Source organism: Oncorhynchus nerka, linkage group LG17 (assembly GCF_034236695.1).
Source record: "Oncorhynchus nerka isolate Pitt River linkage group LG17, Oner_Uvic_2.0, whole genome shotgun sequence".
NCBI lineage: Eukaryota > Metazoa > Chordata > Actinopteri > Salmoniformes > Salmonidae > Oncorhynchus > Oncorhynchus nerka.
This window is the reverse complement of record NC_088412.1, coordinates 34,961,006-34,988,188: the sequence shown is the minus strand read 5'-3', so window position 1 is coordinate 34,988,188 and position 27,183 is coordinate 34,961,006. Positions and strand designations below refer to the sequence as shown.

General features: G+C 42.8%; 1 protein-coding gene across 1 annotated transcript in view; it reads left to right on the top strand.

Moving 5' to 3' along the window:
* The window catches only part of LOC115145159 (carboxyl-terminal PDZ ligand of neuronal nitric oxide synthase protein-like), a 249,689-nt gene that overhangs the window by 152,877 nt on the left and 69,629 nt on the right, over positions 1-27,183 (top strand). The window contains exon 6 of the mRNA XM_029686485.2: positions 13,792-13,936. Coding sequence (XP_029542345.1) covers positions 13,792-13,936 — 145 coding nt within the window. The remainder of the gene's footprint in view (positions 1-13,791; positions 13,937-27,183) is intronic.

The following is a 27,183-nucleotide window of genomic DNA, read 5'->3' as shown; positions in this document are numbered from 1 at the left end:
CCTATTAGAGACCAGAGGTGTGTGTGTGTGTGTGTGTGTGTGTGTGTGTGTGTGTGTGTGTGTGTGTGTGTGTGTGTGTGTGTGTGTGTGTGTGTGTGTGTGTGTGTGTGTGTGTGTGTGTGTGTGTGTGTGTGTGTGTGTGTGTGATATCCCTTCCATCAATTGCCTGTTGCCACTCTCTCTGCCAAGAGGTATAACTTTGGGCATCCATCACCCAAGAGACTGCGTGATGGATGCACTTGCACATCTATCACTCCAGTATTAATGCTAAATTGTAATTATTTCGCCTCTATGGCCTATTTATTGCCTACCTCCCTACTCTTCTACATTTGCACACACTGTACATAGATTTTCTATTTTTCTTTTCTATTGTGTTATTGACTACGTTTGTTTATGTATAACTCTGTGTCGTTGTTTTTGTCGCACTGCTTTGCTTTATTTTGGCCAGGTCGCAGTTGTAAATGAGAACTTGTTCTCAACTGGCCTACCTGGTTAAATAAAGGTGAAATAAAAAAATAAAAAGACTGAGCCAGCGGTTGGCTAACACAGATTCTATTTGACCCCATGCAAATAACTCATCAATCTGTTTAAGTTCCAAATAAATGATGTGAGCCGACATGACTTATTAATTCATCCTCAAAGACTCATAGAACACAAGAAGAGGATGAGGGCTGTGTCGTGACGTTGTATTAGTTAATGTGACGACTGTTGTCGTTGAAGTTTCTAATTGCGTGATTAACTGAATAAGCAATTATTAACTCATTAACCTGGGGAACCATGGGAAAACGAGTTTTTATTGTTTCTATTTCCCAAATTAACTCAAAGAATATCAGAATATCGATTTTACAACAGCCGCTAATTAACCAGTTGCCTCTAACAATCTTGTTCTGAACGTCGTGTAACGTCGTATAGCCCGTAAATCTGCACGGACCTTGGTCCCACCAATGAATTCGTACCACACCAATCTTAGTTGAATATTTATATACTAAAAAGCTCAAATGATGGTAAAAGATACACATAGACAAAACACATTATAGGTTATTGATTAGAACTTAGTATAACGGGCCAACACACTATGGCGCGTGTTACCCACAATGGGAATTTCAAAAGACGGAGAGAAAAAAGAGAGAAATATACATTTGGGTGAATTTGTCAGCTATGCTATTCTAACCCTAGCCTTGCCCCAAACTGCCACTCTTATGGGTCAGAATATAATGATGTAATTACGTGGGGATGATCTCCGAGGATTCTCTGCGTTGACCGTTCCGCTGTTCGATGATGCACTTCTCCTGATCTCCTCGTCTCCCGGTGTCAGTGTCCCTTTTGGCTTAGGAGTCTGTTCCCTCACCCTTTTCTCTGGAAGGGGTCTTCTGAGGCCAGACAGCTCTGTAGCTCAGAACTCACAGCATAGGAATGAAACCCTTTAGATACCACGATTCGATGGGAGATGGAGGCTAGGTGGTTCGACTTGAATTCACCCAATTAGACACAGCTACTCATCTGTAGCTTGGGTAGAAAAGGATTCCTTTGTCCTCAAACTTGCGTTGCGTTCTGGGTTCGTTTACTTTTTTTTAGACCTTGCTGCAGCTGGGGTCACGTAGTCCTGCTGTAAATTCTATACTCACAGGTTTTATCCCCTTGGGTCAGAAGTAGGCGTAGCTGCCTTTAGGGCAATTCTCTGGGCGTACCAAGCTAATGAGGCAAGGTCCAGATTTTACTCAAATCCAATTTCAGACAACTAATTTAACATTTAATCTTCCCCAAAACATTCTCTTTGATTTGGATATTTTCCATACAACGTAAAATGTATAAACATCAAACATATACTAGGAAAACCCTTCACATTACAATGTTTTCGTAATAACATCATCTATTAACCTTTAATAGCAGAACAAAAATGAAATACATTTTCATGTTCCATCTATCGTCATGACCACCATTGTGGCTGATAAAAGCCATTGTTCCGAAGTCCCTTTAGTTCATGTTTAATATTCTGAGGCTGGTTCTCCATAGTAACAGGACAAAGGAATTTGTCTGTGGCCTGAGATTTACCAGGGGCGTGAGGGGTCATAAAACCCTCCACATCTTCAAAACACTATATCTCTCTTCCTCTCTTGTGGTTGAGAGATAAGAGAGATAATCTGTAGGGTTGTGGTCTCCTGTAACCTGACCTGATCAGGACAGTCATGACAGTCCCCCTCTGGTAGGTTCAACTTAGAATGATTCTGCATGTTGCAACCCACCATAAGAATGACCATCAGATGTCCTGGTTTGTGGATCATCATAGCAGCCCCCCTTGGTGGTTCACCCTGGTAGGATTTCCGCAAGCTGCGGACCACCACCAGAATGGACCTGGGAGGTCCGGCAGTCGCTCTGTGTTCCGGCCCGTCGTCCGGTTATCCTGGCTAGTGGACCTAGGCAGTAACTTGGCAGACGTTAATAATGCACAACACTCAGGCAATACATCATTACATTTCCTCCCCAAACGAGCGGCATTGGGCTCTACTGCTTCCTAAGTGCCAAAGGAAATGAAACTAAAAAGAATGGAATAAAAACATAAAAGTATACAAAATGTGCCTACCACACCTTAATCATCTAATTTGGACTATGTTCTATATATGTCCAAGGTCTTGGCTAAATAACTCTATCGTGGCATTGTCTCTAATGTCATGTCTAGGGTGATCCTACTTGCAGGTGGGTAGTTAAGGCACTTGGAAAAACTTGACCCCTGAAGGCCAAAGCTTACATTGGGCAGATTACTGGGCTGACCTAATGAGTTCAGGAGAGGAGGCTGGGACTGCGCCCCCTAAGGGGGTTTCAGGATCTATTGCCAACTTTCCAAAAATCGCAATCGCTTCTGTCCCACGGGTGATCCTAGTATAAGACCTCATTAGGTCTTCCATTGCACGTGTGCGCCTGTGTACGTAGTAGGTGCACACGCCAAGGGAAATAAGACCAAGGATCATGGTAACAGTCAGGATACTGTCCGGCATCGTCCAAGAGCGGGCGACAGACCAATCTTTCGGTCTGTAGTCAGTCGGGTCAACTAAAAGTGCCTCATCCCATACACTAAGATCAACAGTCATGGGTCCCTCGTACTGGATTTGGTTGTTTAGCGAAAGCGTCCAGCATTTCAATCTCTGTGTCTATCCTGTCGTCGGGAAGTTGGTATAGAGAGTGAAGTTGTCTATGTGAATAATCACCCCCTCTGGTACCTTAACAAAAACAGTCTGGTTGGGGAGGTTCAATTTTGTTTTGTTTTTTTTTTTTTTTTTACCTTTATTTTACTAGGCAAGTCAGTTAAGAACAAATTCTTATTTTCAATGACGGCCTAGGAACAGTGGGTTAACTGCCTGTTCAGGGGCAGAACGACAGATTTGTACCTTGTCAGCTCTGGGATTCAAACTTGCAACCTTTCGGTTACTAGTCCAACACTCTAACCACTAGGCTACCCTGCCGCCCGGTGATGGAGTCATGGCGTTCGTAAGTCATAGTGGCGGACGCGAACGGGGTGTTGACCAACCATCGGTTCCCTACCACCTCCACTTGTGTGGTGGTGGCCCCATCCCTGGCTGTTAGTTTGGCTCTACATCGTTCTTCGCTGGTGATAGCTTTAATACCACAAAGACGCTCAGTGTTATCCCTGACAAACGGTTTGCTAGGACAGAGGTAGTGGACATCTTTGCTTAGAGTACACATTAACAGGTTAGGGGTGAGATAGAAATCTGGGTTGTTTTCCTGGTAAGCTACAACTGGGGGCGTGGCAATCTTTACGTGGGTACTGTCGCGCCAAAATCCTACATTGAAAACTGTTTTCAATCTGTTGATATTCTCCAGTTCAACAACCGGCAGCGTCAGTAGAAATCCCACTTCATTAAGATCAACATCAACGTGTATTGGGATGGCCGACCCCAGACTGTAGGCCATGTGACTGTAATGGCCTTATCGTGGTTGAAGTAGCTGAGGTCAATATGTTGTGCACCATTGAGAGGGGCACTAAATATGAGGGGATTCTATTCATGGCCAAGTGGGCCATAGAAAAGCTAACTTCACGGAGAAAATCCTCTAGTAACAGTCGAACCAATTGGACATGGGCATAGTCATGGTTCATGACCTCTGCTAGATTTCCTACAGAGAGGAGAGTTTTGTTCAAGAGAGTTAGCGTGTGTGTTGACCACCAGAATAGTGTCCTGGAGAGACTTTCCTACATGTTGCAACCTGAGGGCATGTGCCTTCATCTGCTGCTGGATAGGTGGCATCTCTTCAGTAATCTCCCTAACAAGTTATTCGTTTTTGTAAACAAACAATGTTGTGACAACTATTTTTCTGGTTTTCTTATTTTGAAACAGTACAGCGCAGGACGATATCAATAGTGTCAACAGATGTATATCTGGTAGCTGGGAAGCAAATAAGAGATGTTATGTGCAACGTACTGAACTCCTGGAAGGGATCAGCTGAGGGTACTTAAGAATTTTCTTAGTACCTCTGACTTTGCTAGGTTTTTATCTATTCGGTGCTGGCTAGCACCCCTTCTATTCCCATGGGGGGAGTGTAGAACTTGATTTGGTTCCGGTGGACCCACTTTAATGTGGCGTTTTGTCGACCTTTGCTGATTATGATCTGGTAAGCTACAGGTGATAGCTTCACCACAATCTCGTGTGGCCCCGTCCAGTGGGGCAGGAACTTTGTGGCGACGCCCGCGGGTTTGGTTTATATGTAGTACCACACTTTATCCCTGACCTCGAACACCTGGTGTGAGGCCTTCTTGTCGTAATAGGTCTTGTCACCTTCTGCACTTCTTTACAACTGTCCTTGAGCATACGCAAAGGTAGTCTGGAGATGGTTCCTTAGGTCGGTCACGTAAAGCCGTGTAGGCGGGGGCTGCGGCGACATCCCCGTCATCATCTCGAAGGGTGTTATTCCTGTAGACCTGTTGCGTGTGGCTCTGATCGCCATCAGTAGCAATAGGAGTTTGAGGTCCCAATCTTTGTGGTTGGCTGCCACATATTTCCTCAAGATTCTGACGATTGTTTGGTTGCTACTTTCTACCCTGTACGAGCTCCTAGGGTGGTATGCGATGTGGAGTTTAGCTTTGACTCCCAGAAGCCTCAACAGTTTGGTCATTGCAGCTGCCGAAATGTGGGTTCCTCTGTCGCTGTGTACGGTTTCACCTGGCAGGCAGAAATGACTGAAAACGTGGTTTAGCAAAAGAACGGCCGTGGTTTCCGCTGTGTCATTGGTCACCGGCAGGCACTCCACCCACTTTTTGAATGCGCAAGTCACTGTGAGGAGATACTTGTTGCCTCTGGCTGACCTGGCAACTGGGCCGACCCAGTCGATCTGGATCAAGCTCCAGGGGTGAGACACGCCCTTGCGTTGCAGGGGTGCTCTGTCAATTAAATCGATCCCAATCAGCATCTGTTCAATTTCGATGCTAGTCACATACACGGGGTGGATCAGTGATATGCTTTCGAAGTTGATTTTACGTAGGAGACGTTTGGATAGGAGCTAGGTAGCTTGAGTGAAACATCGAAGATTCGTATCGTATTGTTCTGTTTTCAACCAATGTTTTGCAGGGTCCACTGCCCTTTTTAGTTCATCCAGCAAGGTTTCAGATATGAGGGAAATTGTCGAACCCAAATCTATCAGAGCGTGACAGGTCAAACAGTCCTCCAGGACTGTTCTCAGGTATGGCCTGTTCGAGTTGGTTTTTCTCGTCATATCCCCAACAAAATGTAGTGGGTAGGGAGAACGGAGCGGTTTGTAATCTGTGTCGATTTCCAAGACAGATAAGTCACCTACAAGACCCAGTGGGTCCTCTATCGGAATGGGAGAGGAATCATCTGTTGCAAAGCTGCTTATCTTGTGCATCTCCACATCCGTATCCAAGTCTGTAGACAAAACCTGTGGGCTTGTGTCTAGAATGAGTGGTTCCTGGACAGGGATTTGAGTGGGGCGGGGGTAATGGAAATGTTTGCATCCTCTGGAATTGCATTGGTTTCGGCGGACTTGGTTTCCAACGATTTTACGCCTAGTCATGATTGTAATATTTGTGTTGTGGAGAAATGACCAGGCAGGAGACAGGAGTACAGTTAGTTGTCGTTTAGTCAAAAACTTGTGCTCTACAGTTCGCGGCATTCCAGTGCGCATGTGCATTTCCTATTAGGTGTAGTAACGTAACACTGCCGTAATGCATTACTGCTTAGTAACAGCACAGTAACTAATATAAACAGATGTAGATCCCAGATACTACACTCCTCCCCCATAGTGTTTAACTCCCAGAGAACAAGGTAAATATGTTAGGTAACTACTAATGCAATATCTGAACAATGCATTCTTAAACATTTTTCAACTACTGGGTTGAAGCAGACTTTTCAGAGCCCAGCACAAATCCAGGGGATTATTCTGCCCCGAAGATGGAGTTTGTGTCCTAATAACTAACCCAGGTAATGTCCTTTTTCTTTCCTTTTATCTAGGACATATTAAAGTGTTTGTTTTACTGTCCGTTACCTCCTTAACCAGCTCAACTCACAGGTCAAGCTTTTGAGGTGCCCTTCGCTGTCGAATAGGATATCTCCGCTCCTCCTGGGCTTCCTGTGGTGGACCAGGTTCGGGTGGAAGGTCAGGCTCTGTCTCTTCCGTACGTCCACAGTCAGGAGAATAGTCCTGGGGGTCGTTATTGTTCTTGTTCTCTCGGCATGTCTCTGCTGGGGCGTTGGACCGTAGCAGATGATCCACATGAACGTTGACCTGGCGATGACCAATTTGGACTTGGTAAGTCAAAGGTCCTCTGCGTTGCAAGATCACACCTGAGTTCCACAGGTGCTTGGGGTGTCTGAAATCACGTACCATCACCCTCTCTTCCTCTTTGAATTCTCTGACAGTCTTTGAGTGTCTGTCATGAGCTTTCTTCTCAATTTGAGCATCATTTTCTCACTTGGTGACAGAGTCCGTGATGCAAATGCAATAAGGGTGTTCTTCACCTGACGGTAGAACATGTGAGATGACGGCTCCTACTCCGTATGGAGATGCATCACACGCGAGTCTCAGCTTCATCTCTGTGTTATAGTGGGCAAGCCACTTGCTCTTTAGCAGACGCTGTTTGCAAGTCTTGAATGCTTCTTCGCATTGTGGGGACCAATTCCACTTTGTATCGGCCTGCAGCAGTTGGTGAAGCGGATGCAACAATGTGGACAAGTTTGCCACAAACTTTCCGTAATAGTTCAGGAGCCCCAAAAATGACTTCAGCTCTGAGATATTTGTGGGTGCTGGTGCGTTTACGATTGCTTCCACCTTGCTGTTGGTTGGGTGTGCAGGCCTTGTGCATCAATCTTGTATCCGAGATACACCACTGAGTCCTGGAGGAACTCACACTTGCTGCATTTCATTCTCACTCCGTATTTCTCCAGTCTTGACATCACTTTGTCCAGCACTACAAGGTGCTCTCCAATGGTTGGTGCTGACACGAGGATGTCGTCCATGAAGCACACAACATGGTCTATACCGTCCAAGATCTGATCCATTGTTTGTTGGAATATCGCTGGAGCTGTCGAGATTCCATAGGCCAAGCGATTGAATCTGAATAGCCCCTTGTGTGTATTGATGGTCAGATACTGTTCTGACTCCGGATCCAGCTTCAGTTGCTGATAAGCGAATGCCAGGTCCAGCTTACTGAAAACCTTCCCACCAGCTAGAGTGGCAAACAGATCTTCAGCGTTTGGTAGTGGATATTCCTCTGGTAGTATGCAGCGATTTACTGTGACCTTGTAGTCACCGCACATTCTGACGGTCTTGTCTTTCTTTGGGACTACAACAATCGGAGCGGCCCAGTCGCTCCTCGCTACTTTCGTTATTATGTTATTCTTCTGTAGGTCCAGTTCCTTCTCTACTGCTTCCTTAAGAGCATAGGGAACTGGACGTGGTTTGTGAAAGATAGGCTTGGTTCCTTCTTGCACTCTGACTTTTGCTGTGAAGTCTTGTATTTCACCGTAGCCATCTTTGAAAAGTTCTTTGTGCTTCTCCAGCATGTTAGTGAGTGTAGCCTGACTCACTGGTTTGTCATTTCTCAGACTGAAGATTTCTTCCCAGTTCAACTTGATCTTTGTAGCCAGTTTCTGCCTAGCAAGGCTGATTTTTCTCCTTTAACAATGACAAGCGGTAGCGTCCACTCCTTCCCCTCATACCGGACTGGTACCTGGATCTGCCCTAACACAGGAATAGTGTCACCAGTGTATGAAGAAAGGCGGATGGACGTGGGCTGAAGAGGGCACTCTTTCAGTTTTTCTTTGTAGAGTCTCTGTGGAACCAGGGATACAGACGCTCCGGTGTCCAGCTGCATTTTTACTGGTTTTCCTGCTAACTCCATGTTGAGATAGATTCCATCTTTTAGTTGTTGAGCTGTGTACACTGTGAACAGTTCCACTACTGTTTCAGTTGTACCTTCCTCTTCTTGTGCTGCGTCTGACACTTTGTGCGCTCTTGCTGTGCGTTTCGAGGCTTTACACACTCTCTGTAAATGTCCAACCTTTCCACAATTGTGGCACTTTTCCTTTTGGAATCGACATTCACTGTGCTGATGATTATCTCCCCCACATCTGTAGCAACTTGGCTTAGACCTTTGAGATGTGGGCTGCTTTGTTCTTGTGTAACCTTGAGGACGGGACTGAAAAAGTGTGACTTTTGTGAGCTTTTTCACCATGTGCATCACTGACCTTGTGAACACCTTTCTGACGTTCTGCATGTCCCGATAGCTCAATAGTATCCCTGTGGGCAAGCTCGAGTCCAAGTGCTATATCACAGGCTTTCTTAAAGGTCAGGTCCTTCTCTGACAGGAGCCTTCTGTGATATGCTTCACCTGTGAGACCACATACAAACTTGTCTCGGAGAGCATCATCAAGAAATCGTGCAAACTCACATGTACTTGCCAGCCTTTTCAAAGCAAGGATGTAGTCAGCCACGGTTTCCCCTTGACTCTGGTGACGTTGGTAAAATCTGAAACGTTCTGCAATGAGAATTGGCTTAGGCTTGAAATACCTTGAAAGAGTTTCAGTCAGTTCTGCATAGTTCAACTCCACTGCTTTCATTGGTTCAATGAGACCTTTCAGCAATCCATACTCAGTTGGACCCAAAACACTGAGAAATACGTCTGCTTTCTTTCCATCTTTGATTTCATTTGCAGCCAGCCAACGCTCAAAACGCTCCAAATAGGAATCAAAATCCTCTTTTGTAGCCTCAAACTCTGGTACTCGACCAATGGTTGCCATTTTCACAGTTAATTGTTCAGTTTCCTTATATTCCTTAATTTTCTGAATATTCATCTACTTCTTCACTTCAGAAGTTTCTGCAATTACTTCATTCACTGCACTCATTTGTATTAATGTACACACCGTGTTACGTCCCTTCTTCCTTTTTATTTTTCCCTTGACAATATTTCTCCACTGAAATCGCCTAATTTCAATGGGTTCAATGATAGTTTCTTTTATTTAACCACCAGAGGGCAGTGTCGCTATTCTGGACAACAATAGTCTTGCTTACTTGGCAGCTCCTGAATACTGTACTAGCAGTGCTAGCAGTGCTTAGCCTACTCTACTGGCGAAAGAAAATAAAAAATAACTGACAAATTACATAATTATTTTGAGTTTTATTACTCACGCAACATTCTTCCCTTCAAGCAATGTCCGTTTATGTAGTTTAATCACCTCGTCGCCACTGTAATATTTGTGTTGTGGAGAAATGACCAGGCAGGAGACGGGAGTACAGTTAGTTGTCGTTTAGTCAAAAAAAACTCGTGCTCTACAGTTCGCGGCATTCCAGTGCGCATGTGCATTTCCTATTAGGTGTAGTAACTTAACACTGCCGTAATGCATTACTGCTTAGTAACAGCACAGTAACTAATATAAACAGATGTAGATCCCAGATACTACAATGATGACTTATCCTTGTCATCCTTCTCAGATTTCTTACGATGCAGTACATCTCTATTCAGAGCTTCTAGATAATTTCGGTTAGCGTTTAGATCATTGTTGAGCACTTTGTTGCCCTTGTTACACTTGTTACCCTTAGGTCCTGACCCTTTGTGAGAGTTAGGCGCAGGGGATATTGGCTAGGTTGATCTCTACGGGACCTGTTAGATTGGGGACATTCATTGTAGCTATTGTTACGGCGGTGGTTGTCGGGATGGTGGTTACGTGGTAGCCACCCCCTTTGATCGTCATCTTTTACCCCACATGTCCCCGATGCAGCACCTTCCAATTCGAGTGATGGTTCCCACCTAAGCTCGAAGGTCGATGTGTCCGGGCTCTTAGCCCGGCTTGCTTTTGATGCCTCAAAAGCGGTGGTTGCAAGTTCTCGGAGCGTCGAGATTGGCCACCCAACGTGGGCAGTAGGGCCCAAGTAGTTAATGAAGTTGGGAGACATGTTTGATATGAGCAGTTGTTTAAATGGTAATAGATCTTCCATTCCGGTTTCAGTGAGCATACCAAAGTAAGCTGAACGAAGCCGGTGATAGTAGGCTTGTGGATGTTAATTTCGAGCTTGTCTGATATTGTTAGCCAACGAGCTATCATGTTTGCGAGTCGCAGAACCACTGAATTCTATTTTCAAAACCGTGGCAAGTTTAGCATAGTTGTTTTGCACGTGTTGCTCTTGTAGACGGATGAACCTTGTCACGTGTCTGTTGGACGTTAAGGAGCCTGGCACTCCGGTACTGCTTGCAAGTGCGGTACCAGAGAGAACAGTCCATGACATGGGTGACTAAAGTCTTTGACAGTTTTTTGGGCTTTCCTCTGACACCGCCTAGTATATAAGTCCTGGATGGCAGGAAGCTTGGCCCCAGTAATGTACTGGGCCGTACAAACTACTCTCTGTAGCGTCTTACGGTCAGATGCCGAGCAGTTCTCAATGGTGCAGCTGTAGAACTTTTTGAGGATCCCATTTCAAATCTTTTCAGTCTCCTGAGGGGGAAAAGGTGTTGTTGTGCCCTCTTCGCGGCTGTCTTGGTGTGTTTGGACCATGATAGTTTGTTGGTGATGTGGACACCAAGGAACTTGAAAATCTCAACCCGCTCCACTACAGCCCCACCAATGTTAATAGGGGCCTGTTCAGACGCCTTTTCCTGTAGTCCACAATCATCTCCTTTGTCTTGCTCACATTGAGGGACAGGTTGTTTTCCTGGCACCATAGTGCCAGGTTTCTGACCTCCTCCACATAGGCTGTCTCGTCGTTGTCGGTCATCAGGCCTACCACTGTTGTGTTGTTAGCAAACTTAATGTTGCAGTCGTGTTTGGCCATGCAGTCGCGGGTGAACAGGGAGTACAGGAGGGGACTAAGCACGCACCACTGAGGGGTCCCAGTGTTCAGCATGACAGACATGTTGTTGCCTATCCTTACCACCTGGGGGGGGCCCGTCAGGAAGTCCAGGATCCAGTTGCAGAGGGAGATGTTTAGTCCCAGAGTCCTTAGCTTTGTGATGCTTTGTGGGCACTTTGGTGTTGAACGCTGAGCTGTAGCCAATGAACAGAATTCTCACATAGGTGAGTATGGGAATGGGAATTTTCCAGAATGGGAATGAGAATTGTCCAGATGGGACAGTTCAGTGTGAAGTGCGATTGAGATTGCGTCATCTGTGGATCTATTGGGGCGGTATGAGAATTGGAGTGGGTCTAGGGTATCCAGAATGATGCCGTTGATGTGTGCAATGACAAGCCTTTCAAAGCACTTCAAGGCTACCAAAGTGAATGCTACACAGTGGTAATCATATAGGAAGGGTACCTTCACTTCCTTGGGAACAGGGAATATGGTGGTCTGCTTGAAACATGTAGGTATTGCAAACTCTGTCAGAGAGGTTGAAAATGTCAGTGAAGACACTTGCAAGTTGCTCTGCGCATGATTTGAGTACATGTCCTGGTACTCCGTCGGTTAGGACATCTACTCTGTGCATGACACAAGTCCATTTTCCAACAATTGTTTACAGAGAGATTATTTCACTTATAATTCACTGTATCACAATTCCAGTGGGTCAGAATTTTACATACACTAAGTTGACTGTGCCTTTAAACAGCTTGGAACATTCCAGAAAATGATGTCATGGCTTTAGAGTTTCTGATAGGCTAATTGACATCATTTGAGTCAATTGGAGGTGTACCTGTGGATGTATTTCAAGGCCTACCTTCAAACTCAGTGCCTATTTGCTTGACATCATGGGAAAATCCAAAGAAATTAGTCAAGACCTCAGAAAAAAAATTGTAGACCTCCACAAGTCTGATTCATCCTTGGAAGCAATTTCCAAACGCCTGAAGGTACCACATTCATCTGTACAAAAAATAGTACGCAAGTATAAACACCATGGGACCACACAGTAGTCATACCTCTCAGGAAGGAGACGCATTCTATCTCCTAGAGATGAACATGCTTTGGTGCGAAAAGTACAAATCAATCCCAGAACAACAGCAAAGGATCTTGTGAAGATGCTGGAGGATTTAGGTACAAAAGTATCTATGACCTGTGTGACGAGGGTGGTATGTGTGTTTTTGTCTTGTCTAGGGTTTTTTGTATATCTATGGGGTTTTTGGTATTGTCTATGGTTAGTTGCATGTCAGCACTCGTTATATATAGCTTCACGTTCATAGTTTGTTCAGTGTTCTTTCATTAAAGAGGAATGTATTCATATCATGCTGCGCCTTGGTCTCTTCGTTATAATGAACGTGACATGACCACAGTAAAACGAGTCCTATATCGACATAAACTGAAAGGCTGCTCAGCTCATTATTTGGGGCAGTGTGCACATAGCCTGTCTTCTCTTGAGAGCCAGGTCTGCCTACGGCGGCCCGACTCCATGGCAAGGCTATGCTCACGGAGTCTGTAAATAGTCAAAGCTTTCCTTAATTTTGGGTCAGTCACAGTGGTCAGGTTTTCGTCCACTGTGTACTGTCTGTTTAGGTCAAAATATCGTTCCAGTTTGCTCTTTTTTTGGTAAATTCTTTCCAATCTGTCAAGTAATTATCTTTTTGTTTTTTCATGATTTGGTTGGGTCTAATTGTGTTGCTGTTGCTGTCCTGGGTCTCTGTGGGTCTGTTTGTGTTTGTGAACAGAGCCCCAGGGCCAGCTTGCTTAAGTGAATCTTCTCTAGGTTAATCTCGCTGTAGGTAATGGCTTTGTTATGGAAAGTTTGGGAATCGCTTCCTTTTAGACGGTAGTAGAATATAACGTCTCTTTTCTGGATTTTGATAATTAGCTGGTATCTGCCTAATTCTGCTCTGCATGCATTATTTCTTGTTTTACATTTTACATTCACAGCATTGTGAAAGTTATCTGTGGTGCTGATGTTTAGGCCTAGGAAGGTTTAGTTTTTTGTGTGCTCAAGGGCAACTGTGTCTAGATGGAATTTGTATTTGTGGTCCTGGCAACTGGACCTTTTTTGGAACAATATTATTTTCGTCTTACTGAGATTTACTGTCAGGGCCCAGGTCTGACAGAATCTAAGCAGAAGATCTAGGTGCTGCTTGTAGGCCCTCCTTGGTTGGGGACAGAAGCACCAGCAAACAGTAGATATTTGACTTCAGATTCTGGCCGGGTGCTGCAGACTGTTCTAGTGCCCTAGCCAATTTATTGATGTATATGTTCAAGAGAGTGGGGATCGAGCTGCATCCCTGTCTCACCCCACTGACCCGTGGAAATGCATTTCAATGTTTTTTGCCAATTTTGACTGCGCACTTGTTGTTTGTGTACATGGATTTTTATATTGTCATGTTCTCTCTCTTGGTCTTTCTCTCTCCCAACTCCTCCTCTCTCCAGTCCCAGGCCATGCGTATTGTGCGGACGGTGGGCCAGGCGTTCGAGGTGTGTCACAAACTCAGCTTGCAACACACACACCAGAACGCAGATGGACAGGAGGACGCAGACAGTGACAAGACCTGCAACGAGGAGTCCACACTCTCAGGTGCAACCACACAAACACACACACACACACACACACAAACACATTCCTGATTGAGTGTAAGATGCTATTTGAGGGGATAATGTCACAGATGAGTCAGTCTAATAGAGAGACTGTGGCTGTGGAATAGAACAGAATAGTGGTGGGATGACTATGGCTCCAGTAACTACAGGGCCCTTTCATAGGCAGATTTTTTTATTTTATCTTTATTTATACAGGTTCTCATTGAGATAATATCTCTTTTCCAAGAGAGACCTGGTCCCATAGCAGCAGGGGGAACAACGTTTCAGACAAAACAACTTACATACACAACAACATTAAACAAAACTATAAACACACATACAGTACAACAATTACATATTACATTAAAAACACAAACCTCTTGACTAAAAACAGCTGGCCTAAAAACAATTACACTCTTCTATGATATATACACATCAATCAAGTGTTTAAACTCCACCAATGAAACTAGATCATCACATTTTAAAATGTTCAGGAGAGAATTCCAGGACCATGGTGCTAAGTAACTAAAACTATTTCTACCATGACCTGTTCTAATTTTTGGTACTGTTAGAAGCAAATCAGAATGGGACTGTAATTGATATTTATTTACTGACCTGACTAAAAAAGAACAGAGATAAAATGGCATTTTGCCCAAAATGGCCTTATAAATCAGTGTATACCAGTGTTTAAGCCTACGCAAGGTCAATGACGACCAGCCAACAGCGCTGTAGAGATCACAATGATGTGTTAGACGTTTCTGATTTGTAATGAACCTGAGGGCTGCATGATACACTGAATCAAGTGCTCTCAGGGTAGGCCTGCATATATATAACATCACTAAAATCTAAAACCAACAGTAATGTACATCGTACCAGCTCCTTCCTGGCCTCAAAACAAAAACATTTTCAGCTTGAGCTTCCTTATCAAGTTCTCTACATGCACAGTGAAGCTCAGCTTATCATCAACCCACACACCCAAATATGTGTACACTTTAACTTGCTCTATAGTATGTCCAGCCAATGGAGCAATTACATGATTTGTAACATGCCTGGCATTTTGTTTTACCCGAATTTAGAATCAGCTTGAAAATCATACAGATTCTGTTGTATGATGTTACAAAGCCCACAGCATCCATGTGCCACTCACCTATACACACCAGTGTTCATTTTGACTATTTTTTTTAGATTGTCTAGTCTGAGTAAATTTGACTAAAATATAATTAAGTATTAGTCACATTTTTGTCAATTGAATAATGATTTAGTCTAGTTATTGACAAAATGACAAACAGTGGGCATTTTAAGTCAAATAAATGCCCTTTCATTTTAGTCACATAAATGCCCTTTCATTTTAGTCACATTTTAGTCACATAAATGCCCTTTCATTTTAGTCAAATAAATGCCCTTTCATTTTAGTCAAATAAATGCCCTTTCATTTTAGTCACATAAATGCCCTTTCATTTTAGTCACATAAATGCCCTTTCATTTTAGTCACATAAATGCCCTTTCATTTTAGTCACATAAATGCCCTTTCATTTTAGTCACATAAATGCCCTTTCATTTTAGTCACATAAATGCCCTTTCATTTTAGTCACATTTTAGCCACATCACATTTATATTGCCTCTAACATATAGTAAACATAAATCACTGACTTCCATGTTCACAAACATACTTACCTTGTCCTGCCAACATATTTTTCTGCATAATTAACATTAGATACAAAGCAAACATACACTCACAAGCAGAGCGAGACACACACACACACACACAGACAGAACCAGAGAGAAAGAGAGAGGTAGAGATCAAATACAAATCTTATAATCAGCTATTAATGACTACCCACTGGATTCTCCAATTACATTGAATTAACTACAGGACAAAATATAGACCCTCCAACCCAAAAAGGCCTGTGGTGTTAATGGTATCCTAAATGAAAGGATAAAATATACAGGCCCCAAATTCCAATTGGCTATACTTAAACTCTTTAACATCATCCTTAGCACTGGCATCTTCCCAAATATTTGGAACCAAGGACAGATCACCCCAATCCATAAAAGTGGAGACAAATTTGACCCCAATAACTACCGTGGGATAGCAACCTTGGGAAAATTCTCTGCGTTATCATTAACAGCAGACTCGTACATTTCCTCAGTGAAAACAATGTACTGAGCAAATGTCAAATTGGCTTTTAACCAAATTCACCCATGCACACCCTAATTGATAAACTAACAAACCAAAACAAAGGTAAAGTCTTCTCATGCTTTGTTGATTTCAAAAAAGCTTTCAACTCAATTTGTCATGAGGGTCTGCTATTTAAATGAATGGAAAGTGGTATTGGGGGAGAAACATAAGACATTATAAATTCCATGTACACAAACAAACAAAAAATCTTTGTGTACCCACTCCCTTCAACATATATATCAATGAATTGGCGAGCGCACTAGAACAGTCTGCAGCATCCGGCCTCACCCTACCAGAATCTGAAATGTCTACTGTTTGCTGATGATCTGGTGCTTCTGTCTACAACCAGGGAGGGCCTACAGCAGCACCTAGATCTTCTGCACAGATTCTGTCAGACCTGGCCCGATTCCAGTAAATCTCAGTAAGACAAAAATAATGGTGTTCCAAGAGTAAACAAAAAAGTATACCTACCTTGGCCTAAACATCAGCACCACAGGTAACTCCCACAAAGCTGTGAACAATCTGAGAGACACGGCAAGAAGGAAGAAGGGCCTTCTACATCATCAAAACGAACAGAAAAGTTGACACTAATTTGGATCTGGCTAACAATACTTGAATCAGTTATAGAACCCATTGCCCTTTATGGTTGTGAGGTCTGGGGTCCGCTTACCAACCAAGAATTCACAAAATGGGACAAACACCACATTGAGACTCTGTATGCAGAATTATGCAAACATATCCCCAGTGTACAACATAAAACACCAAATAATGCATGCAGAGCAGAATTAGGCCACTACCCGCTATTTAACTAAATCCAGAAAAGAGACGTTAAATTCTACAACCACCTAAAAGGAAGTGATTCCCAAACCTTCCATAACAAAGCCATCACCTACAGAGAATCTGGAGTAGAGCCCCCTAAACAAGCTCGTCCTGGGGCTCTGTTCACAAACAGACCGCACAGAGCTCCAGGGCAGCAACACAATTAGGCCCAACCAAATCATGAGAAAACAAAAAGACAATTAATTGACAAATTGGAAAAAGAATTTACAAAAAAACTGAGCAAACTAGAATTCTATTTAGCCCTAAATAGAGTGCAGAATACATGACTACTGTAACTGACCCAAAATTAAGGAAATCTTTGACTATGGGCAGACTGAGGGAGCATAGCCTTGCTATTGAGAAGGGCACCCGAAGTCACACCTGGCTCTCAAGAGAAGACAGGATACAGTGGCTTGCGAAAGTATTCACCCCCCGTTGGCATTTTTCCTATTTTGTTTCCTTACAACCTGGAATATGATTTACACAACATGCCTACCACTTTGAAGATGCATAATATTTTTTATTGTGAAACAAGAAATAAGACAAAAACTTTATTAATGTCCTCCTTGCCTGGTCCATGAGTTTTGGTGGGCGGCCCTCTCTTGGCAGGTTTGTTGTGGTGGCATATTCTTTCCATTTTTTAATAATGGATTTAATCGTGCTCCGTGGGATGTTCAAAGTTTCGGGATATTTTTTAGAACCCAACCCTGATCTTTACCTCTCCACAACTCTGTCCCTGACCAGTTTGGAGAGCTCCTTGGTCTTCATGGTGCCGCTTGCTCGCTGGTGCCCCTTGCTTCGTGCTCTTGCGGACTCTGGGGCCTTTCAGAACAGGTGTATATATACTGAGATCATGTGACAGATCATGTGACACTTATATTGCACACAGGTGGACTTTATTTAACAAATGATGTATCTTCTGAAGGTAATTGGTTGCACCAGATCTTATTTAGGGGCTTCATAGCAAAGGGGGTGAATACATATGCAACCTCCACTTTTCAGAAACAAGTAATTTTTTTCATTCCACTTACCCAATATGGACTATTTTGTATATGTCCATTACATGAAATCCAAATAAAAATCTATTTAAATTACAGGTTGTAATGCAACAAAATAGGAAAAACGCCAAGGGGGATGAATACTTTTGCAAGGCACTGTATTTGCACACTTGTCCCAACATGTGGTGGAAACTGAGCTGCACTTCCTAACCTCCTGCCAAATGTATGACTATATTAGAGATACATATTTCCTTCAGATAACACAGACCCACAAAGAATTTGAAAACAAATCCAATTTTGATATCTATATTTCACCCATATTTATTGGGTGAAATACCAGTGTTGCAATCACAGGAGCAAGATTTGTGACCTGTTGTTTTATTGTTTATTTCCCTTTTATTTATTATCTATTTCACTTGCTTTGGCAATGTAAACATGTTTTTTTCCCATGCCAATAAAGCTGCTTAAATAGAATTAAATTAAAAGAGAGGAAGACAGAGGGAGAGAGAGGAGTGTAGTATGTGTTGCATCTCGGTCGCGTCATTGCCATTGTTATCAACGTTCCAGGGATTCCAAAAGTATAAGGAGGGCTAAGGACTTTAACCGGAGCTAATGATTGTTTCGCCCAATGATGTAGTCGAGTCACTTAACCTTGAGTCCCAAGTCCCCTGTGCTCGAGTACGAGTCACCAATGGTCGAGTCACGAGTCGAGTCAGAAGTCCCTATGGCTGAAATTTGAGTCCCAGTGCTTGAGTCCTGGTCCAAGTGCTCAAGTCTGAATCACTGAATCACTAGAATAGATAAAGTTATTTACACAGTCATATACAGTGGGGCAAAAAAGTATTTAGTCAGCCACCAATTGTGCAAGTTCTCCCACTTAAAAAGATGAGAGGCCTGTAATTTTCATCATAGGTACAGACAAAATGAGAAAATAAAATCCAGAAAATCACATTGTAGGATTTTTAATTAGTTTATTTGCAAATTATGGTGGAAAATAACTATTTGGTCACCTACAAACAAGCAAGATTTCTGGCTCTCACAGACCTGTAACTTCTTCTTTAAGAGGCTCCTCTGTCCTCCACTCGTTACCTGTATTAATGGCACCTGTTTGAACTTGTTATCAGTATAAAAGACATCTGTCTACAACCTCAAACAGTCACACTCCAAACTCCACTATGGCCAAGACCAAAGAGCTGGATAGGGGGTGCTCCCTCTGCTGTTTTGTTGACGTTGAGTGTGAGGTTATTTTCCTGACACCACACTCTGAGGGCCCTCCTCCCTGTAGGCCGTCTCGTCATTTTTGGTGATCAAGCCTACCACTGTTGTGTTGTCTGCAAACTCATGCGGTTTGGGTGGCCACATTTAAAATACCCAAATGCAGGACAACAGGATGATTTTGCGGGACAGTGAAGCCTAAATTATTACCTTTTTTTGAGTTAATCACCACCTTAGAAAAAGTGCCATCCATTTCGTTGTGCTAGGCTTTGAGACAAGGACCATATTTTTTTAACTCACTTTCAACCTCTTCTTTCTTCAAATTGATCAATCACAGTGAGGTGGGTTTTAAAAGCACATACTCTTTTGATTGATTGAATATATTAGACCATTTCTTTTAAATACATACAGTGCCTTGCAAAAGTATTCATCCCCTTTGGCTTTTTTCCTATTTTGTTGCATTACAACCTGTAATTTAAATGTATTTTTATTTGTACTTCATGTAATGGACATAGACAAAATAGTCCAAATTGGTGAAGTAAAATGAAAGAAATAACTTGTTTAAATAAATTGAAAAAATAATAATAAATGTAAAAGTGGTGAGTGCATATGTATTCACCCCCTTTGCTATGAAGCCACTAAATAAGATCTGGTGCAACCAATTACCTTCAGAAGTCACATAATTAGTTAAATAAAGTCCACCTGCTTGCAATATACAGTTGAAGTCGGAAGTTTACATACACTTGATTTCAACCACTACACACGTTTCTTGTTAATAAACCATAGTTTTGGAAAGTGGGTTAGGACATCTACTTTGTGCATGACAAAAGTCATTTTTCCAACAATTGTTTACAGACAGATTATTTCACTTATAATTCACTGTATCACAATTCCAGTGGGTCAGAAGTTTACATACACTAAGTTGACTGTCTTTAAACAGCTTGGAAAATTCCAGAAAATCAATTGAAGGTGGACCTGAAGATGTATTTCAAGGCCTACCTTCAAACTCAGTGCCTCTTTGCTTGACATTATGGAAAAAAAAAAAATCAGCCAAGACCTCAGAAAATAATTGTAGTCCTCCACAAGTCTGGTTCATCCTTGGGAGCAACTTCTGAACGCCTGAAGGTACCACGTTAATCTGTACAAACAATAGTACCCAAGTATAAACACCATGGGACCACGCAGCAGTCATACCGCTCAGTAAGGAGACGCGTTCTGTCTCCTAGAGATGAACATGCTTTGGTGCGAAAAGTGCACATCAATCCCAGAACAACAGCAAAGGACCTTGTGAAAATGCTGGAGGAAACAGGAACAAAAGTATCTATATTCACAGTAAAACTAGTCCTATATCGACATAACCTGAAAGGCCACTCAGCAAGGAAGAAGCCACTGTTCAAAACGGCCATTAAAAAAACAGACTACGGTTTGCAACTGCACATGGGGACAAATATCGTACTTTTGGAGAAATGTCCTCTGATATGATGAAACAAATATATAACTGTTTTGCCATAATGACCATTGTTATGTTTGGAGGAAAAAGGGGGAGGCTTGCAAGCTGAAGAACACCATCCTGACCGTGAAGCACGGGGATGGCAGCATCATGTTTTTTGGGGTGCTTTCCTGCAGGAGGGACTTTATTATGTGGATATATTGAAGCAACATCTCAAGACATCAGTCAGGAAGTTAAAGCTTGGTCGCAAATGGGTCTTCCAAATGGACAATGACTCCAAGCATACTTCCAAAGCTGAGGGAAAATGGCTTAAGGACAAGAAAGTCAAGGTATTGGAGTGGCCATCACAAAGCCCTGACCTCAATCCCATAGAATATTTGTGGGCAGAACTGAAAAAGCATGTGCGAGCAAGGAGGCCTACAAACCTGACTCATTTACACCAGGTCTGTCAGCAGGAATGTGCCAAAATTCACCCAAGTTATTGTGGGAAGCTTGTGGAAGTCTACCTGAAATGTTTGACCCAAGTTAAACAATTTATGGGCAATATTACCAAATACTAAGTGAGTGTATGTAAACTTCTGACCCACTGGGAATGTGATGAAATAAATAAAAGCTGAAATAAATCATTCTCTCTCCTATTATTCTGACATTTCACATTCTTAAAATAAAGTGGTGGTCCTAACTGACCTAAGACAGGGCATTTTTACTAGGATTAAATGTCAGGAATTGTGAAAACTGAGTTTAAATGTATTTGGCCAAGGTGTATGCAAACTTCCGACTTCAACTGTAAGTGTCACATGATCTGTCACATGATCTCAGTATATATACACCTGTTCTGAATGGCCCCAGAGTCTGCAACACCACAAAGCAAAGGGAACCACCAAGCAATCGGCACCATGAAGACCAAGGAGCTCTCCAAACACGTCAGGGACAAAGTTGTGGAGAAGTAGAGATTAGGATTGGGTTCTAAAAAAAATATCTGAAACTTTGAACTTCCCACGGAGCACCATTAAATCTATTATTCCAAAATGGAAAGAATATAGCACCACAACAAACCTGCGAACAGAGGGCCGCACACCAAAACTCACAGACCAGGCAAGGAGGGTATTAATCTGAGGCAACAAAGAGACCAAAGATAACCCTGATGGAGTTGCAAAGCTCCAGAGCGGAGATTGGAGTATCTGTCCATAGGACCACTTTAAACTGTGCACTCCACAGAGCTGGTCTTTACAGAGGAGTGGCCAGAAAAAAAGCCATTGCTTAAAGAAAAGTATAAGCAAACACTTTGTGTTTGCCAAAAGGCATTTGGGAGACTCCCAAAACATATGGAAGCAGGTACTCTGGTCAGATCAGACTAAAATTGAGCTTTTTGTCCATCAAGAAAAATGTTATGTCTGGCGTAAATCCAGCACCTCTCATCACCCTGAGAACACCATCTCCACAGTGAAGCATAGTGGTGGCAGCATCATCCTTTGGGGTTGTTTTTCATCAGCAAGGACTGAGAAAATGGGTTCTTGCTGTGAGATGTTACTCTTCCATCAAGGCACCAGCAAGTTCCCAGACATTTCTGGGGGGAATGGCCCTAGTCCTCACCATCCAATCCAGCAGGGATTGAGATCCGGGCTCTTCGCTGGCCATGTCAAAACACTGACATTCCTGTTTTGCAGGAAATCACGCACAGAACGAGCAGTTTGGCTGGTGGCATTGTCACACTGGAGGGTCATGTCAGGATGAGCCTGCAGGAAGGGTACCACATGAGGGAGGAGGATGTCTTCCTAGTAACGCACAGCATTGAGATTGCCTGCAATGACAACAAGCTCAGACCGATGATGCTGTGACACACCGCCCAATACCATGAAGGACCCTCCACCTCCAAATCGATCCCACTCCAGAGTACAGGCCTCGGTGTAACTCTCATTCCTTCGACGATAAACGTGAATCCGACCATCACCCCTGGTGAGACAAAACCGTGACTCGTCAGTGAAGAGCACTTTTTTCCAGTCCTGTCTGGTCTAGCGACGGTGGGTTTGTGCCATAGGTGACGTTGTTGCCGGTGATATCTGGTGAGGACCTGCCTTACAACAGGCCTACAAGCCCTCAGTCAAGCCTCTCTCAACCTATTGTGGACAGTCTGAGCACTGATGGAGGGATTGTGCATTCCTGGTGTAACTTGGGCAGTTGTTGTTGCCATCCTGTACCTGTCCCGCAGGTGTGATGTTCGGATGTACCGATCCTGGGCAGGTGTTGTTACGTGTGGTCTGTCACTACGAGGACAATCAGCTGTCCGTCCTGTAGGGTTGTCTTAGGCATCTCACAGTATGGACATTGCAATTTATTGCCCTGGCCACATCTGCAGTCCTCATGCCTCCTTGCATCATGCCTAAGGCACATTCACACAGATGAGCAGGGACCCTGGGCATCTTTCTTTTGGTGTTTTTCAGAGTCCGTAGAAAGCCCTCTTTAGTGTCCTACATTTTCCTGACTGTGACCTTAATTTCCTACCGTCTGTAAGCTGTTCGTGTCTTAGCGACCGTTCCACAGGTGCATGTTCATTAATTGTTTATGGTTCATTGAACAAGCATGGGAAATAGTGTTTAAAGCCTTTACAATGAAGATCTGTGAAGTTATTTGATTTTTTACGAATTATCTTTGAAAGACAGGGTCCTGAAAAAGGGCTGTTTCTTTTTTTGCTGAGTTTATAAGACATATCTATGTCCTGGAAAGTTGGATGTTACGTAGAATGTAATTCTAGTCACATTAGCGCATGTTTGCAACAACCGTCCCAGTATAGGGACACCGATCCCTCAGTTTCACTTTGGACCCGATCAAGACGGACTCTGTTTTTCAAGGTGAAGAGACAACTTGTCATATGGCCATTTACTCACATTCAGAAGTTCAGCACAGAGGGCTTTCTCAACTACATTTTTGTCTTTGTGGGAAACCAAAAGTGCATAATAATCTGTATAGAGTAAAAGTTCACATGTACAGGCATATTTCAGATAATGTATATACAATAGAAAGAAAAGTGGACCCAGCACAGTCCCTTGGGGTACCCCGCAGTTCAATATTTTGGGTTTAGATAGGGTCCCATCCACATCTACCATCTGTGGTCTTCCTTGCAATTAACTGCTAACCCATTTTACTGCTACGTTGCCCATGGCTCTTAGTTTGTTTAACAGAATCTCATGATCCACGCCTTTTGGAGATCTAACAAAATTTCCCTACGTCTACTTCCTTCCTTATGTGGTCAGTTAGATATTGTAGGCAAGAGTCGGTGGAATGGGATTTCCTAAAGACAGATTGGCGCTCATGTTAGGAAATATAACTGTCAATCTGTTCGGACATAATCTTTTCCGTGACTTTCAATAAAACACACAGGATTGAGACAGGCCGATAGTTTCCATGATCTAACTTATTCCCATTTTTATATAAAGGAATGACCCTTGAACGTTTTCGTTCACTGAGAAAACACCCCAGTTCAATAGACATGTTTATAATGTGAGTTACACAGGGGGTGATAAATTGCGCAGAATCCCTTATAAATCTGTCAGGAATGTTGTTAAGACCAATTGCTTTGGAATGGTCAAGTTCTTTCAGCTTCTTTAGCACAGATGACTCAGACACCTTTTCAAACGAAAAACATCTACTTGAATCCCCTGCTGTGAGAAAAACTGCTGGACATGACTCTCCCCCATAGCAACCTGACTGACAAGGTAACTTGCTAACTAATGTATTAGCTATAGTTGTAAAATAGCTATTCAGACTGTCTACAACTATGATCTTGTCTGATGTAATCTTGTCCAATCTAAGACTTTGAGCTCTGGTCTATAATCTGTTACTGTATCCTAACAGCTTCAGACAGTTCCATAATTTACTCAGATTGTTCCTATTTTCAACCATTTATCATTAAAATAATCTTTCTTGGCCTTCTGTATCATGTTGACCTCATTTCTTAATTTCTTATAGTCTATAAATATATAACCTGCCTTGGATTTCCTAAACTCCAGAAAGTGTTCATTTCTACACTTAATTACCTTTATAATGTTATAGTTAATCCATGGTTCTGTGCTTTGCTTAATTCAACAACAACAAATCTGGAACTTGCTTATCTACAGCATCTAAAAACAATGATTTAAAATTGCCCCAGGCATTTTCCACCTCATTGCATTTCAATACAGCAGACCAGTCCAATTTGATCAAACAATGAACAAAAATATCTGCTCTATTATTCTTTATAGACCTAAATGAGGTAATGATCACTGAGCCCATAGTGTAAACCCCACTGTTTGATATATTTCAGACAACACAATGTCCATGATGGTTTGGGTAGAAGGACAGACCCTGGTAGGCTCAGAAATCAGCTGGTATGAGGAAAAACAGATTACAAAAATTCTGAAGAGCTTTAAAAGTAGTATGGCCCTGTTAGAGCATATTTGTATTAAAATCACCAGTAACAACAACCTCTGATTTACCTAAATCTGTACAGTTGAAGAAAGTCTTCTCCAACAATTCATAAAACTTGTATTGGTCTGTATAACAGCTTCCGTCTATAATGGGTTTGCATTTTGGTGATAAAATGTCGAACCACACAGCTTCAAACTCATCATGGCTTAAATCCGATCTAAAGTTGAACCCAATATCTGATCTTACATAAATACAAACTCCCCCGCCTTTGCGATTGCAGTCTCTTCTTAATTACTACACAATTTTCAACTTCAATCTCAGCATTATTTATCGAACCATCTAACCTTCTTTCGGTAAAGCAAAGCACTCCCACCTTACAGTTACTGATGAGTAGGCGAATTTCCTCAATCTTGGGAAGAAGACTTCTAACGTTGAGATGAAGGATGTGTAGTCCTCTCGTCCTCTCCTCATCTGTTGGAACCGTCAGCTGAAATTGTTCACTTGAGATGAGTGTTGAGTCCATGCAGTCCAATCCCAGCCGTGAAGCTCCACCCAGGGTTCGTGCTGGCATCAGACTAGGGTTTTGCCTTTCCAATCCCCTGTCCCTATCCCCGGGCCTTTCCATGTTCATTTGGCACAACAGACTGTCTCGACTGGGGCCTCCTTCGCGATCCTCTCCTGGTCTCCCCACTGCACTCGGACAGAAGATGGAAGCAGGAGGATTAGGTTGGTTGTCATGATCAAGGTCTGAAAGATCTCTATTCGTTATGCATACCTGAAAGAGGGTCATTGCTCCTTCCCTTCTAACCCTCTCTATTATATCATGCTGCTGCTCCAATGGATTTATCGCTAGAACACGGGCTGGGGCACTGATAAACATCTCTGGACAGTAACGGGCATAGAGTAATTATGAGATTTCCACCATCTATTTGGCATTTACCCCTGACCTTAACCCCCTTTTGGAGGGACTGTGCCAGTTGAAATATACAAAGTTATTTAGTGCCAATCTGGTCTTCTAGCCTGATCTTCTGATTAAAACGTATACTTTCTCAAAAGGACATCGACTCGATGTACAAAAAGTGCCAGTATCTATAAACGTTAATATAAAACAGTAAATTAAAAACTAAGTGTTTGATGTGATTTTAGATTGCATTTGCATTGATGTCAGAGTGGATAGAGGTACAATAGAGCCCAGAGTACCAGACCATTAGTGACAGGTACTACCAATGCAAGACCAGAGTGCGTAAGAGGAGATTACCGTGACTCAACGGTCACATGGAATTTTACTGCGGTCAGAGCTCATGACTTCTGGTGTGGCAGTGGTCTTCGCAACAGCCCTAGTACAGGCAAGAGGAATTGAGTCAATAAATTGTTTGGTGTCCCTTTTCCTTTCTTTCTGTGTCCCCAAATGTTTGCATATAGGCTACTGGTAATGTTACCAGGGCCACGATCAATTGCAAAACGTTCTCGAACGTTGCAGATATAATTCCTCGTATTATCATAATTTGTTCTATTATTTTTCTCTCTGCATTGTTGGGAAGGGCCCGTAAGTAAGCATTTACACTGTTAGTCTACACCTGTAGTTTACGAAGCATGTGACAAATAACATTTGATTTGATAGAAATTCCATGAATAGAACTGACGTTATTCCTTATTCAACATGTCATAGAGGAATGTTTGTTCTATATAGCATATGTCTATCTGAATGTTCCAGCACTACCAGCATTATGACCAGGAATACGACTTTCCCGAATCAAATCCTTTGTTCGCACCCCCCAGGGCAATTGAACTGATTCCAGAGGCTGGCCCAAAACACCGCCGGTGGAGGAGAGGTACTCGGAGGAGTCTTCTAGTCTGACTTAGGAGGCGCGCACACCACCCACCGCTTCCGAGTATATTACTTGCTGATGTTCAGTCTCTGGATAATAAAGTTGACTAGCTTAGGGTGAGGATTTCTTTCCAGAGAGACATCAGGGATTATAACATACTCTGTTTCACAGAAACATGGCTCCCTTGGTATATACTGTCTGAGTCCGTCCAGCCAGTTGGGTTCTCAGTTCATGATGCAGACAGGAATAAATATCTCTCCGGGAAGAAGAGGTGTATGTTTCATGATTAACGACTCATGGTGTGATTGTGAAAACATACAAGAACTCAAGTCTTTTGTTCACCCGACCTAGAAT